Genomic DNA, 16,256 nt, shown 5'->3' on the forward strand with positions numbered 1-16,256 from the left:
AGCTTTCTGCAGAATTGTACCATCTCGATGGCCCACATGACTTGAAAATCTGTCTGGAGCTCAGGGAAACTGAGCACCGCACTGCTTCTGGGTCCAGTTCATGCCCAGATGGGTGGCCTCGCCCTTCATGTCTGAAGGCTGAAATTTTGTGCAGTGTTAGAAAGAAAATGAGAGCTAACTTAAAATAAAAAAAAAAGTTTGTGGGAAGTTCTTCATTGTAGTTTGATACATCTTGTAACTAACTAGCTTTTTGTATAGTTTCTGGTAATAATTTGATTTAAAAAGGGGAGCTATGTGCTAAACCCGCATGTTGTTGTTTGCATTTAATATGCATTTTCTCTTTTTCTTCAAGATTTCAACAGTAAAAGAACCTTTCATTGATCTTTCACTTCCTATAATAGAGGAGAGGGTAAGAAACAGAATATGTAATAACTATTACTTCCAGCGCATATTTTTATATACCTTTATGAAGACGTTTATGGATATACACAGTTTTGATTTCAAGGCAAGAAATGTATGCTTGTCCATAAATACATGTACTGTCATATGTCTGTTCATTATATGATTGTATATATATACACATACAATCTCATAAGTGCATATATTTTTAAATTAGTCCAAACTTGGAACCAATGACCATTTTAATTCACAATACATGTAGGTCTGAGATTAGCTTAAGTTAGTAGCATTTTTAGTATATACTTCTACGAATAGAATGATTATCAACTTTTTTTTTTTTTTGAAGGTCCAGAAAGTTAGATTCTAGCTATTGGTTTGCTTTTGGAGACCCTGCGTCCCTTGGGCTGAAGTGTACCTATGGGATGAGACAGTGTAAAAATGGATAGACTTTGAATATATTTATTCTGGTGTTTTTGGCATTTCACAGAACGCCTCCATTCATTCTGTGATCTCCATCCAGCTGCGGAGGAACTGTGTTCCCTTGAAGGCATATGCTCTGGTTTTGCAGGGCTTGGGGTTTTCATCTGAGAGTAGCAGGGGTGGGTCGGGATCGGTTCTTCCCCCATCATGCATATATTCATCTGTATTTAAGGGAGAGTATTTAATGTAATATTTAATCCTGTATAAAACATACTTGTCTCCAAACACCAGTTTTGCTCGTAATAAATTCTTCGTCGTCGTTGCTGCGTGGAGTGCAGATGTCTGTGGGAGTTAAAGTTTTAAGAACATTTTGAGTATCTGGGCCCCTGTGCTTTCTGGCTCCTGTGTCTAACGTGGGAACTACATGGGTTCTGTTTGGGAGAGAGATCTGCTGCCTTTTAGCAATCGCTGCAGTTACCTGAGGACACGCATTACTTGATGGTGGTCCCTTTCCTTTATAGTTTGGATACGCTGCTGCCATTAATGTGACGGCAGCAGCTCCTTCGTCACGCCATGAGGTGGTAGGCTGCACCAGAGACTGACTTGTGGGGACCTGTGTCCCCTTTGATAAATCGGTATCTCACACAGCTACGCATGTGCTTACACAGTACTAGATTATTTGGTATGTATTCTGCGCAGGAATTTTCCGTCATTCCTGTTTCTTGTGGCTCTCAGTTGATCCTTCAACGATGTTGGCAATGTGTCTACGATAAATAAAATCAGAAAGTAGCCTTAAACCAAATTTCATGGGCCAGTTAACTGGATTTATGTAGGTTATTATTTTGTGAAGTAAGGGAAAAAAACCCCACCTAAATTAATCTTTTCTGTAGGTTGCGAAGGAATACAAAATTGGCGTATTTCCTTTCCTGATTTCCTGTCTAATTTCTTAGGTTGCAAAACCTGTGCCTTTGGGAAGAACAGGTAAAGGTAAAAGTGTACAAGAGGCCGATCTTAGTCAGTATAACTGTTCTTCTATAACTACGCTGAATAATCAACCCAAAATGGTCAAGAAACACGCTTTAACAAAAGATAAGGTAAGAACTTACTCGCACGCACCAATCTTCTTGAGTTTCTTCGGAAGTTTCTAGGGCTACAGGGGTGGGAATTTTGGCACCTGTCAGTGGGGGTGTTTTGGTATACAGATAGCTGGCGGACTTGTTATAAAATATTTAGGTCATTATTAGAAGTGTGAGAAATGACGGTCGTTGGGAACCATTCAGTTTTCAGTTACAGGGTTTTGTTTGTAAGGAGAAAAATAATCTGCAGGTTACTTTCAACTCATGTTGCCTTTGGTCTTGTTGAGTGCTTTTTTTTTGGTGTGCTTGTCATTTGTTTCTGGTCATAGTCCCAAGCACTGTAATGCTGGGTCGGAGAGCGGGCAGGTCTGCGTTAGTGCCATCCGAGGGATGAGTTGGCAGCGGGTCCAACAAAAACAGCACAGCCAGCCGAGGCTCTGGGAGACTGTGAGCCCAGCTTCCCTGATCCCCCTGGCCTTCAGCAGCCCGAGGGCTGGGGGGCTCGGTTCAGACCATCGCCAGCGCAGCTCCGGATGCCGTTCTTTCTGATGGTAGCAATAAGGGTTCTGCGAATACATCAGCCTAACAGAACTGGTTATTTATATGTATTAGTGTTGACAGATTAAAAGAAATATGTAATAACTGCTGTGCACATATATTATTGTTAATGAAATGTGCCAAAGGCTCTCATTGTCATTATTCTCATATAAGGTCATTATATGTCATCTACTGCCATTATTAACATTCCTTTTTTTATATAAGCCTTGTCATCCTTATAGGGCCATGTGGCCAATTAGAATCTTAATAATAGTGTTAATACTGATAGATAAAACAGGATTACTGAAACGTTTTCAAAATAAAGAAAATAAAACATAGCATGGATTCAGTAAACTAGACAGACTAAAATAAAGGAAGCAACAACTCTGCTTTCAGTAAGAATGGATGAAGTGACCTATGAAGTATGTCTGTCTCACTGGGAAGGCTTTGTGATTCTCTACTCCCCCTCCATCTTTTCAGATGTGTATTTATTGTTATTTTAGTCTTTTTTAAAAATATATTTTCAGTGTAACGCACCTGTTCTGCAGTAAAACTTCTAATCCAGAACAAACAGTTATTGAACTGAGTCAGTGTTTGTTGATGTTCTGACTTCAGTTCATCAGTTTGTAAGTTTGCTGAACATGGGGGGTGTTGCGTGGGGGGGTTTGTAGGCAGCAGAGTACCTGAACACTCCCTGTTAGGCTGTTCTTCTGAATCGGGGAGCTTCACAATTTTAAGAGTTTTTTGACTGCTGTTTGCATAATACCCCTGATTTCAGACAAATTCCTCTCCCTCTTCTCTATTTATAAGGTAAAAAGCTTAACAAAGACAAGAAACGGTCCTAACGGAAAACAGTGTTTGGGTTTCTAATGTGTTTTATTGGGATTTTATTCTTTTTTTTTGCTAAACTGTTCATTTGGTTGTAAGTTTAAGGACTTGAATTATGAAGTTGTACATTTAGTGTAAATTTAAACCCTGTTTAAGAAAATATTCAGGAATATTTTTTTGTCTTTCACATGAACTTCATTTGGACTTAAAGTTCTTGCTTGAAGTTTAAAACTATGCATTTGAGGATTGAATTGAGTCTATGGTGTACATTTAAGGAGCAGACAGAACAAAGTTCAGTGCCTGCAAGTTAGGCAGTTACCTGTAGTGCCCACCATTTTGGTACCCATGACCTGGAGTGGGATCCAGAACAAAAACTGTCCAGAAACCCTCTCTACCAAATGAGAAGCTACCTAACGATAGTCAGTAGGAAATACTAAATCCACAGCCATGTGTAAAGTCACACCCTCGCTGCAGCTTAGGCACATGATCAGGTGTGCAGAAGGGTATTTCCCTCCACTTACATTCCCTGTGACGGCAGCAACCCATGAGAGTTGGCTTCTGGAGCTTGTTCTGTGAAAGCAGTGGTGTGAGCGTAACTCATGCTCTGGGTCACTTTGTTTACAGGTACTTTAGTAATGCTGGGAAGTGGAAGATGCAAGCACAGGGCTCCTGACGCTTAGAGGGAATGATGAGCCTTATTTTGGGAACATGCCTAGATTACGGGTTATGAGGTCATGGCAATTTTAGATTCTTGTACCTGGTATCTGAGTGCGTCCTACATAAGGGGTCTGTGCCCTGTCAGGGACCACAAAAACTCTCCTGAATCAGATCCTAACATACTAAATACACATGAAGAAAAAAAATAACAGAATAATCACATAAAAGACTGACAGGAGAAGAGAATGAGGCAGAAGTAGAAAAAGGACATACGGTAGAATCAAAGGAAAGGATGGTAAGGAGAAGGTGCAGACACTGATTGTTACGGGCCTAAAACTCAAACTGTTGAGGTGAATGGAAGGATTCCCACTGGTGTGACTGGAATTTGATCCAGCTCAGATAAAGGAAAAAGCAAAGGGAAAGGAAAGTTGCTCACTTCTTCTGGAAGGAAGCCAAATGAAAGAAAGAAAGAAAAGAATCATAAACATTTATAAATCACCTAAAATTATGGCAACTTTGGGTTTTTTTACATCTATAGTAGTTTTCTGTGGCAGCCAAGTTTTTTTTTTCTTCTTGCAAACTTGATTAAAAAAATCAACTTCAGATAACATACAAATTAGCAAACATACTACTAGGGATGCTTTACTTAATTCTAAGACAAGTGCCTACAAGGCAAGTTAAATTTTCTTCTGGAGCTGCTCATCAGCTGAGGCCTCTGATGGAGGCTAGGGGAGGGCTTAAACTTGAGAACCTTTTAGAAGCTTAAGTTAGATTAAGTGAATACCACTTCAGACGTGCCATCCGCAGCTGTCACAAAGTGAACGTAATTAGTTGTGGGAAGTATTGATCTCACAGTAAGTATAATGCTCTTAGCTGACTGGGGTGTAGCTTTCTAATCCTAAATTGGTTTAAAAAGATCTTAAGGAAATCAACTAGCTTAAACATGTGAGAGGTGGATAGTATAAAATAATTGGTTTAATTTGCTTTGAATTTTTCATGTTTCAAAAGCTATGTTAGATCACAGATCTGTTTTCTGTTTCTACCCCATATTACTGAAATAATAATGCCATAACTTACAGAATCAACTGAACCAGGAGAGACGGCTTGCCAGAAAAGCTTCCTCGAATGAAGAAGAAAGAAGTCCTGTTATCATGCAGGAAAAAACCAAAAAGCTTGAGCTGGAAGGCAGCTCTGGCATCCTGTACGCCAAAGACGCGAGTGCTGACTCCGCTGTAAATGGAAGTCAGACGGACGGCAGTGAGAAGGAAGCCAGCCGCTCTGAGAGCAGCTTTGATGCAGACAGTGAAGCCTCAGAAAGCGAAAGTGCATCTAAGCAAACAGCTTTCAGCCCGTCCAGCAACACGTCTGGTTTGCACGTCAACCACGTAGATGTTAGAATGCCGCCCAGCAAACCAAGCGGCAGTAATGATGAGATGATTTCCAGTGCTATGTCCAAACTCAGCTTCTGTGATACTATAAACGAAGATAAAAAATTGAGCCGCGGGGATCCAGCATTAGGTTTATCTAATAATTCCATGTTTTCAGTAGACAAATCCCTGCTATCCCAAAACCCTCAAAATGCCTTTCAGACACTTTCCCAAAGCTACATAACGAGCTCAAAGGAATGTTCTGTGCAGTCCTGCCTTTACCAGTTCACCTCTGTAGAGCTCCTCATGGGGAACAACAAGCTTTTATGCGAGAGCTGCACAGAAAGGAAACAGAAGTATCAGAAGAAAACCAACTCCACAGGTGAAGTGCTTGTATCTGCGTGGACACTACAAAACTGTCCCACAAAACCTGTGCGCTCGCTGCTGTCTCAGTGCTCCAGCATGGGCCTCCCTCTTGTGCTGAAATAGAAAATGTCTCCCCAAGCAGAACTCGCTTGTCACAACTTAAAACTTCATCCTGCAAAGGCAACAATGCTAAATTTTATATTAGAACGTAATCGTAGATGTAACTTAGAATTTACTTTGCATCTTTCCTTTATTTTATCCAAGATAAGTAATTTAAAGATGACCATAAACTGAATAGGCTCATCATTCGATATTAATCTTTGCTGCTGTTTCTCTTCTTTACAGTCCTAGAAGCTTTGAAATAAATGCTCTAATATTCAGCTTTAACAACTTATATACTCGGGGAAGTAATATAGAGGGGCACGAAAAGACACTTGTAATGAAGAGGGAAAAAAACCCTCAGAAAGCTTTGTAAGAATGGAGATGAGAACTACGTTCTTGTCCCACTGTTTTCCTCGAAGTTTGTGTAGCCCAAGCAGACCATTAGGGTTCACTGAGTAAGAAAAACAATTTAATGAAAAATAAACTTTCAAAAAGGACGGGGATTTTTTTCATGTATAGATATTCAGGATGATAAAAAAATTAAGCTCTTCTGATTATTTGTAAATAAAACATAAAGGGAGATCTTACAGTAAAAAAGAAATTTCCTGTTTCCTGTGCATTTATAGATTTCTGGAAACGTACAAGTTAAGCATGAGTAAATTCTGAAAAAAATAAAATAGTATTTTATAATCATTCATTTATCATTATTGGACTGAGAGTAAGTGCTATATAAATAATATTTTGGTTCCATGGGCGCAGTGAAAAATGGAAAAGGAAAATCAGTTCACAACTGATCATTATTAATTGTTTTCCTTCTAAAACAAGATTTAAGAAGTCACCTGCTTTTACATTAAATGCTCCATTCTACCTCAAATGAAATATTTTCCTTTGGACGTGTGTAAAACCAGTAGTTAATTTTTTCAGAAAAAAAAATGCTGGTGGCGTGTTCCCTTTTGCTGTGTAGCTAACCACTGAGCTACTTTCGGTAAGAGCCCTGCGTTGAATTCCCTCTGCGCCGTACGGGGATTGGAGACCACATTTCCCAACCCTGTGTGCCCAGGCCAGCAGGTTATGGGGCATCCTGAAGCAGGCACCCCTCCTTAGACCCTTCTCTTTAATAAGCATAAAGTGTGTGCTCATTCAGAAAGAACTGAATAGTGGAAAATTAATCTCTGTCTTAGTGGTTAGGACATTAGCGTAGGTAAGGAGACCTGTGCCTTCCATTTCTTGTTCCAGTGATCATCCATTTATTTCCGATGAAATGGTTTTAACAGGAAAGTTGGGTGCTATGGTAACAGACAACATAGGTATCTCAGTGTGCAGGCTGACCTATGTGGTGTACATGCTTCCAACTTTTGATCTGATTTGTACAGGATGGGCTAAAATAATGCTCAGATTTGGCAGACTATTAAAAACCAGGAAAATGAGGAAAAAAAAAGTGAAACTCCACGAAGTTTCCCTTGCATTTTATATAACACGTACAAAATCATTGCAACATAGATCTATTCTGTCAGATGTTTAATACTTAAATTCTGTGTGACTGCCTTCACTTTACAAATTATTTTGATATCCATAAATACAGAAAAGAAAATGGAAGGTGTCTACACAAATGCTCGGAAACAGCTGCTGATTTCTTCAGTTCCTGCTATTCTTATTCTCCATCTGAAAAGATTCCACCAGGTAAAAGGCCAAAACCCTCCTGCGTATTCCTCTGCCTCACTGGTGGACAAGCAGGTCTTTAAATGTCGTTGTGCAGACTGATATTTGCTTTTTATATGGAGAACTGGTAGGACCACTATTTGAAATGTGCTTATGGTTTTTTGGCTGTCTAATACCTTCAGAGTGCGTTTAGCCACTCAGATGTATCCAGGGAAACCTCTTACGTGTCCATCATGCCTATATCTAGCAGGCACTGCACTGAAAACATAACAAAGAATGTCGAAATCGGTTACAATCTTATTCTTGGTTTTGGTTTATTTTGATAACGTAGTAATAAACCTTAGCTTTAAAAAGCTCCCTAGTAAAAATACTTTTTTTACAGTCTTTTTTTGTTCTTCTCTTTTGAAGGCTGGTTTGAGTCTACGGAAAGTAAATAGACATGTGGATTTCCCCCTCATTTTAGACTTAGCACCATTTTGTTCTGCAGCTTGCAAGGTACCCATTTCAAATCTTTATTTTTATTGTACTTCAACAGTTACTGTCCTGAGCACACGTTAAACTGGATTGATGATGATGACGATGTTTATTATTCCTTCCTTTCCTACAGAAATTATAGAATGAATGTTTTCAAATAGTGTCCCGAAATCAGAATTGTAACTAATCGAGATTACATTCATATCAAGAATATCATGGATGTTAACTAGTATTAGTTAAGCTGTGGTGCCCTGATGGTGTTAGCGTATCTAACAGCATTAAGGACAAGTATTGCTGCTTCCATGGTAACTAAATTCAGTGAATAGACTATTCAGTATTTTTGGTAGATGTATTTCACCACTGGAAATGCCGTAGATATCTGTTTGCTTCTTTTAAAGTAGTACCGTTGACAGCTCTTTAAGAGATCTGTAAAATTCATCGTGAAATAATTTGTCGTTGTTTCCTGTGTTTCTGGGAATGCAGAACGTGACGGATGGTGCAAGAGTGCTGTATAGTCTTTACGGAATAGTGGAGCACAGTGGGTCAATGCGAGGTGGTCATTACGCGGCCTATGTGAAAGTCAGGACACCTTCCAAGAAATTACTAGAGCATCTTTCTACCACTAAAAATGTTCTAGGTATGTACAAACAGAGCCTCCTTTCTCTGAGTAAACCCAAGAGCAACCACTGGCTACAGCTCCTTATCCTTAAGAGGATTTTTAGCAAATAATTGTTTTAGCTCAGAATATTCTGTTATTTTTAGGGCTACACAAATCAGTCGGAGTTTTTTGCTGTTACACCCAGTACATGACCTAATTCTGTATTAAGCCCACATAGAGCTGAGTGAATAATGGAATTTTGGTTCAGTTATTAAGCAGAATTGATGGAAAACTCTCCTCTCTTTCCTAGTCAAAATAGTATGTCCAGATTAATAGGTGTGCCTGGTAAAATGTAATTATTTGGCATATTTGGTATATGAAAATGTTCTAGTACAAGAGCCAAATCCATAGCAATTTAAATTAATTTTTCTCTGTATTTGAGCATTTTACCTGTTTTAGGATTGGAAATGTTTTAATGATTAAAAATCTTGAATACTCTGGTTTAATGTGAACAGCAAGAAACTTTTTCATGGAGGATATGAGGTTTGCTGTAGGCTTCTGCTAGTATTTGGAGAATAGCACACTAGTTCTTATTAATATGTTTTGGATATGCAGAATAAAATAAGATTCTAGGATAGAATCTGTTAGTGAACGATGGGTGGAGGCAAGAATGGTGAGCTGTCAGTGTAAGGTAAATATATTCACTGTTTCCCTTCATGGGGGTGAAGTGAGAACCAAGCGCTATCCTGTCTATCCTGTGTGGCGTCACTTTGCATTTGAAGCTCATTACCCAGAAAGACAATTTTTTATATTATTTTTGAAACGGAAGTCTCCCTCAGTCTTACACTTCCCTTGCAATGACTGTTAGAACAGATTAGGTCTTTTTCTGTTCTTAATTTCACACTGGCCAGCTTTTGAAATATGATTTTTTTCTATGTCAGAACTGGTTGTGTGCAAGTATAACTTACTGTTGGAACTCAGTAAGCTGTACTTGAACTGTCTGAGGCTTTTTGAAAAAAATACAGAAAAAGCAATGGCAGCGTACATTTGTAAGCATTGTCTTCCACCAGTTTCTCTTATAGTGCTCTTTGACATCTAAATTTAAAACTACAAATTCTGGACTGCATCTAAGTGATGAGTTATTCTTGTGGGTTAGAAGCTTCTCTTGCTTTTTTGAAATATCCATTGTATTTGCTTGATGATGATGTGAAAGACAAGAAACAACTTCTTTTGCTTTTGCATTTCAGGTTTAAAAGAAGCCATGGGTGCATCAGGAGGACAGTGGGTGTATGTTAGTGATGCCCACGTTCAGATGGTTCCAGAATCAAGAGTACTAAATGCACAAGCTTATCTACTTTTTTATGAAAGATTATTACTATAATTCTCAACAGTTTAATTTAAAAGATGGTAGGGGTTATTTAGTGTATCTTATTTAAAGCTGCAGTGGTAAGAGTACCTGTAAATATTGTGCCTTTATCTTGTAGAGAATTTATCATATGTTGATTCTGAAGTTCAGTCATGCTATTATAAATATCTGAATGGTTCTGTTAAAGTATGCACTTTGCCAAACATTTAAAATTCCTGGATTCATTAAAATACAGTACCGTTAGAATGTAAGATGATGTCCTGTCCTACTGAGGTCTACGGAAAGTTTGTTCTTGATTTGAATAAAGATAAGCTTTCCCCCATAGTTCTAGAACAGTTGAGAATAAAAATACTGATAGCATTAAGTGCCTGGATTTGCTGGTGTATAGAGTATTTCGACTTCTTGTGATCTAGTCCAGATCCTTCCCGTCATTGGGTTGGATGTCAGCTGTTCAGATTTCTGCAAACAAGAACCTGTCAAGTCGCGTTGCTTCCACGTGTAGTAATTGGAAGGCACAGTGCTTCCCGAACTGAGCAACGACAGCGGTCTCTGGGTGGTGCTGCAGTGCACCTTCCTGCTACAGCTGGGAATAGACTGGGAAAATACAGCTTCTGCAAAGTGACAGCGAACCCTCAGATACCCAGTACCCTTTCAGCTGTCTCCAGCTGGCACTGGTATAGCAATGTACTCCTGCTTTAATAGAAAATCTGTACTTGGTGTGCACGTGTATATCCTCCCATACATAGACACACATGTGTGTGTGTGTGTGTGTATATGCACACCATAAATCCATCAATATATATATTGTCATTTTACCTACTAGGAAAGAGAATTGGGAATACTTCTGTATTTAGTAAATTTTCAACTTCATATATGACAATGTACAGCATATAAGCTTGTGTATGAATGTGTATGGGGTTTAAGTGTAACTGGGTAATTCTGTTACTTTTGGTTCTAAACATGGATTTGTTTATCTGTTCCTGAATACTTTTCTCACAGGAGTAATAAACTATAAATTATTTTTGCACTGTGTGTGTGAGTTGGACAGTAAATGATGACTTTTGCCCTGATACACGTCTGGACTTCTTCCCTTTGTCAGCAGCGGCGGACAGCGGCTGTCCTAGTGGCAGAACTTGTTTCTCTATCCTGTTTGACTGCATGGGTTTGGATTGTTACTTCTTCCGGTAATTTCTCATTTCCAACCCAGAGAGTTATATAGATACATTTTAAGGTCAAAATCTGATGACTGCTTTGAAGCTATGTGGTCATTCATTTATTTAATAAGCAGTTGCTTAAATACAAATTAATACTGCTGTAACAGTTCCATCCTGTCGAACTTGCTCTTTGGTAGAGGAAAGACTATGTTGATTTCTGCTTCCTGTTTTCATTTATGGAAATGTTTTTTGGTGAAAAAACATGCTGTCCCTATTACTGTCTCTGCCATACCTACTTGCGCAACTTTCTATTCTCTAGTTCTGTTTCAGAGCTCCACCCCACCTGCATTCGCTTTCTTGTGTAGGAAAAACAGCAAAACCTGCCATAGTTGCATTTGCCCAAACCGCTGAGGTACAGTTTACAGCCACATCACTTGTACGTACTTGTACAGGCACTAAGAACTGTTACACCATACAACTGATTGTCATAAGAGTGAGCCCCTGGTCACACAGGATTTTATTTTCCAAAGGAAAACTCCTCTGTTTAGGTCAAAATTAGGCTATGCATTTTGGACAATGCAATCATTTTTTCCCTCCACAAATTAAAATTGGCTCAGTCAATCCAAAAGTAATAAAACTCAGAGAAACTGAGCAGTCAGCTTTAGCCATCTGTATTCCAACTAAACACATCTCCACTTGAGTCTACACTAAGAAAGGCTAGAGTTGGTTAAAATATGCTAATTCTCTTTTACCTCCTTATCTTCCCATACCCTTCATCTACCTACATGCAGCTTCCACCTCAAAACTCAGAATTAGTTCTGGGCAAGAATCACAGCAAATAACAACTCAGTTTCACTTTGGTGACACGAGACCACCGGTGGAGTCTATTTCATCCACCTTAAAGCAAAGAGACTGCCTCGATGAGGCCAGGCGTTCCTCACTTTGCTTTCTTCTTTGAAACTACAGAACTTTAATAACTGTATTGATCTCCTATTTTTTAGCCTAGGACTACCTCCCTAGAGTACATACCTAGAGGAGAAACTGAACAAGGTTCTTAACCTGTATTTTCTTAATTTTAATGCAATTTTCAGGAAACTCTTGAGGTGCTCTTCGCTTCTCTCTAACCGGAGTTCACACGCTGTTTGGACTGCTGAAATCTTTCCAAGTGGAGACTCTGACTGGGATGCCGTGAAAGATGCTAGCAGGGTTGTTTCCTCATTAACAGCCGGGCTATTTAGGTATTTTATAGAACATGGAGACAAAATAGCATGAAAAAAAGCTAACGCCTGCATCCGAGATAGCCATCACTGTTGCTCCTGGGTGGGGCTTCTCGAGTTGAAATAAAAAGCAGCGTTAGCAGCAACTCCAATAAGTTCAGAGTCGGGAACAGGCATGAAGATATTACAGAAGGAAACACGCTGTAAAAATGAGGGCAACAGGGGAAGTTATGGCTTTGGAATAAAGAACTGATGACTAAAGAGAGAATGTCATACACAGCCTTACTTGCAAGTCACACATCGTGTGTCCATCGAGACATCGGCTGGGGGATTTGTGGCAACATTTGGCTCCAAAGCAAGTGATTGTACATAAATATGCATACTGAAGACCTCTGTTATGCTTCCTTACCAGGAATTGCAAGAGAAAGTCGGAGTGTTCCAGGATAATAAGGGTGTACATCCTATATCTGCTAAAACATTAAACATGATTCTAGAGGCTGTTGGCAAAGTCTAAAAACTTGTCGTTTCCTGCAACTGCCAGATGCGTTCACACTATTGAAAAGCTTCGTGCTTTCAGAACTTAACTGCAGGGCTCTAAAGTTTAAGACTCTCCTTAAAATATCTTGTTGCCAGACCAAAAATCTTTTCAGACCTACAGCATCTACTCTTCACAGAGCTACACCGTAGCTTTGCGGTCCCACGCGCCCCGCGAAGTGCAGTAGCCTGCCTCTCCACATGGAAGCTCAGGAGCGTCTTTCTCTTTGTCCCACCCTCCTCACAAGGGCACCACTGTTCTCCTCATCAGCCTTGTATGTTCTTCATGTTTTCGGGGTCTCCATCAGCCTGTGTGTCTATGCCTTTTCTTTCATCAACCCTTAAGCTTAACATCATGCTTCCCAGTCCCCTCACGTGCGTTCCATGAACCGGCAGAACTCTTCCTGGGAGCGCTGCTGTAACTATGGTCTTGCCTCTCTCTCCCTGCCACCACACTGGCTCTGCCTGGAGATGGCAACACGGGGATCCGAGAAAAGCTGTGACTCCTGAGCAGCTCTCTGCTGACCAGTTGCAAGACAGCACCTTTAAAACAACGAGAAAGAAAGCAAAGTAAATAGTTCCTCACTTTTCACTAAGTAAACCTAATTTATGAGAAGTAGTTCATTTGCATATGGACAACTGGAACCCCTACAAAAGTTTCTCCAGAGCGGAAGAATCCGCAAAGACGGCTGTATCAGCTAAGGAGTTAGTCCAGGTTATAGAGTCTTTCTCCTCTGAAAGAATTTTGTTATCTTTGGATTTATATACCATTTATGCTTAATAAGGCAAAAAGCGATGGGGAAATTTATGGTACTAACCCATCTACACCAATACGTGCACAGACATCACTTTTGTGTGTCTGTTCTGCTGAGAGAGGGCTACAAATACTTAGTGGTGAAAGAAAAACAAACCAACCCGAAACTTCTCTGCCCAAAATGTATGCACTGTAATCCTCTTTGTTTAGAAAATGAAATCCATGCAGTCTGCCAAACCTGCCTCGCCTGTTCCCATCTGCACCCTCTGTGTGTATCGATGAAGTGCTCTTGCCCCTGGATTTCAAGTGGTAGCAGGTGAGAGTAGTTCATAAATTCATTAAAAGGCTGAAATGTCTTAACTTCACCATTTGCTGCTCTTTGGACTTATTGTTTATAGTAACACAAACTGAATCATAAAGGGACATGAAATTAATGCATCTATGTTCTCAACCCATTACAAAAATCTTCTTTGAACATACTAGTAACAAACTAAGATTTGGAAAGGAACAATCTCTTGAGGAGAAGCTTTAAGATGAAACTTTAAATGGGAAGAAAGAAATAATTTGAACACAATTCTGATGTTAGCAAAAATTATCAAATCCCATTTTAATTAAAAAGTGGTAGCATACTTCACAAAACAGCTTCACCTGATTAAACAAACATTTGATATTCCTCAGTTTTCATCAGCTGGAAACCATTTTGCTGTGCCCTGTGCACATTTATGCATTTGTACAACGATTTCTGTATCTATGTGAAAGAGATGTCACTAATTTTCAGTAGAACCATTTCAGTCTCATTATTTTAGAATGGATTATTTTTGCTTCTGTATCTATTTACTGTGTCTTAGGATGTCATTTTGCCAGCTGTTTGTACCTCTCCTGTTGGTGTATCAATAAACTGCAGAAACAGTGGGAAAGTGGTTATTAAAAAATGATTAGAAATTCATTTTTTTTTAACTGATATTACAAAATATATTTTCAGACAGAAGTCTGTTAGCGCAAGTCAAAACACTTCCTTTGCACAACATTATATAAAAAGTGAATTTATTTGTTATAATAAAACAATTGCAATGCATTGTGGCCACTTTAAAGCTACTTGGTATATATTCAACTTATATAAAGTTATAAATACTTCTGTCTTCACTGATACTAGTAGAAAAACTATTTTTTAATGTCAAGAATGTTTCTTACATCTGTTGCAGCTTCCAGTATTTTTCTAGTACAGAATATAAAGGTGCTGTACTACTTTTAAAAGAGAAAAGAAAAGCATTTACTTTGAGTAGTTTTATGACTTCTTAACACTTACTGCTTTGCTAGGTTAATTTTTTAGTTTTGAGCAGTATAACCTGGGGATCCACCATGAAACCACCATGTCAACAGCAGCAATTCCCTATTTAGTCATTTTACAAAGTTAGGTTCCGATTCTACTGTCATTTATGCACGGGGATAATCCCCAGTATGTTCACATGTCCTTGCACTTCTACAAAAGACAATCCAAGTAATCAAAAAAACTGTTGCTAAGTCCGAAATATTTGTAAGCAATAAATCAAGCATGTTAAAAGTTTCATCTTGTTTTCATTCATTTACTTCTTTCATCTGTTTGAACTCATAGTCTAACTCTTTACTCTGCAGGTATTTAAATAACAAATAATATTTTTAGAATTTTTCTACAGTGCTGATATATCGTACACTTTATTTGCAGATTTCTAATTCCAGAATTTACTCTGTAAACAGGGCCTTCAACACAGACTGTATTTAAAAACAAACAAAAGTCTAACTGGTTTTCCAATCTAGCCTAAGTGCTTTCACAAGTTTCTCAGAATAAAGCTGCCATTTGCCTTCTATTCATTTTGTCTTTACATTTATAGTATATATTATTTGACAAATGTATAAATAAAATATCTAACCATTTAGAAAGCTATATTGTTTAAATACAAACTGTACATTGTACAATCAAGTTCACAAAGCCTCTATTTCTTTCCAGCTGAGAGTATTTTTTCCTTTCATCTTGTGTCCCAACTTCACCGCAGTTGGAAGAGCTACCCTGAGGTGAGTCCATATCCTTGCACGCTTAAGTTACACCACTTGTTTCCCCCTGCCTTACCGTCTGTGGCACAGGCACAGATTAAGAGACAGAGTTTGTTCCCTTTACAAGAACAGAGTTTCGTAATGCCGCGATAAGACCAGGACCACGAGTGGGTCTCCCTCACATCCCCAGTTTCAGTAGCAGCTTAAAGCTTTCGCATCCAGAAGCACCTCTCCAGGGATCCAGCTGTGCATCAGTCCACACTGGACAGACTAAGAACTTCCAGAACACTTCTGCCCATGGAAAGCATTCTCTGCCCAGCCATTCCTTGTGACAGAAAAAGAGAAGTCTAGAACACTTTCAGCTAACAGTAACATGTCAGCAAGTGGCATCAACAAATCTTACAATGAAATCATTACATGGAATAAAGCACAAGTTTCTTGAAGCTTTCAGTTTTCTACAGATTTATAAAAGTTAATTTATTCTGTTATTCCATGTGGGTATTAACGTGACTTTATCCAGTGATCCAAGAGATGATGGATGCTTCAAGCATTTACATCAGATGAGGCTAAAGGAAGGCAAGGCAGTGATGCCAGCGGTAAGTAATGTGCTAGCTACGGAAAAATCTTTGTTCTGCAAAAAGCAGCACAACCACGAAGTGCTTGCCTATGGAATCCACCCCAGTGTCGTCACAAGAAGAGCTATTTACAAAGGGTGGGGTT

At 39.0% G+C, this 16,256-nt stretch overlaps 1 protein-coding gene across 5 annotated transcripts in view; it reads left to right on the forward strand.

Moving 5' to 3' along the window:
* Positions 1 to 10,876, forward strand: part of USP45 (ubiquitin specific peptidase 45) — a 55,150-nt gene extending 44,274 nt beyond the window's left edge. For 4 of the 5 annotated variants that reach the window (XM_075414319.1, XM_075414321.1, XM_075414320.1 and 1 more), the window contains 7 exons: positions 353 to 409; positions 1,770 to 1,913; positions 4,997 to 5,666; positions 7,335 to 7,432; positions 7,820 to 7,906; positions 8,369 to 8,522; positions 9,731 to 10,876. In XM_075414319.1, coding sequence (XP_075270434.1) covers positions 353 to 409; positions 1,770 to 1,913; positions 4,997 to 5,666; positions 7,335 to 7,432; positions 7,820 to 7,906; positions 8,369 to 8,522; positions 9,731 to 9,864 — 1,344 coding nt within the window. In that variant the 3' untranslated portion in view covers positions 9,865 to 10,876. Of the gene's footprint in view, positions 1 to 352; positions 410 to 1,769; positions 1,914 to 4,996; positions 5,667 to 7,334; positions 7,433 to 7,819; positions 7,907 to 8,368; positions 8,523 to 9,730 lie in introns of those variants that run through there. The other variant, XM_075414323.1, reaches the window with a different exon arrangement.
* The last annotated feature ends 5,380 nt before the right edge of the window (positions 10,877 to 16,256 follow it).

Source organism: Opisthocomus hoazin, chromosome 2 (assembly GCF_030867145.1).
Source record: "Opisthocomus hoazin isolate bOpiHoa1 chromosome 2, bOpiHoa1.hap1, whole genome shotgun sequence".
NCBI lineage: Eukaryota > Metazoa > Chordata > Aves > Opisthocomiformes > Opisthocomidae > Opisthocomus > Opisthocomus hoazin.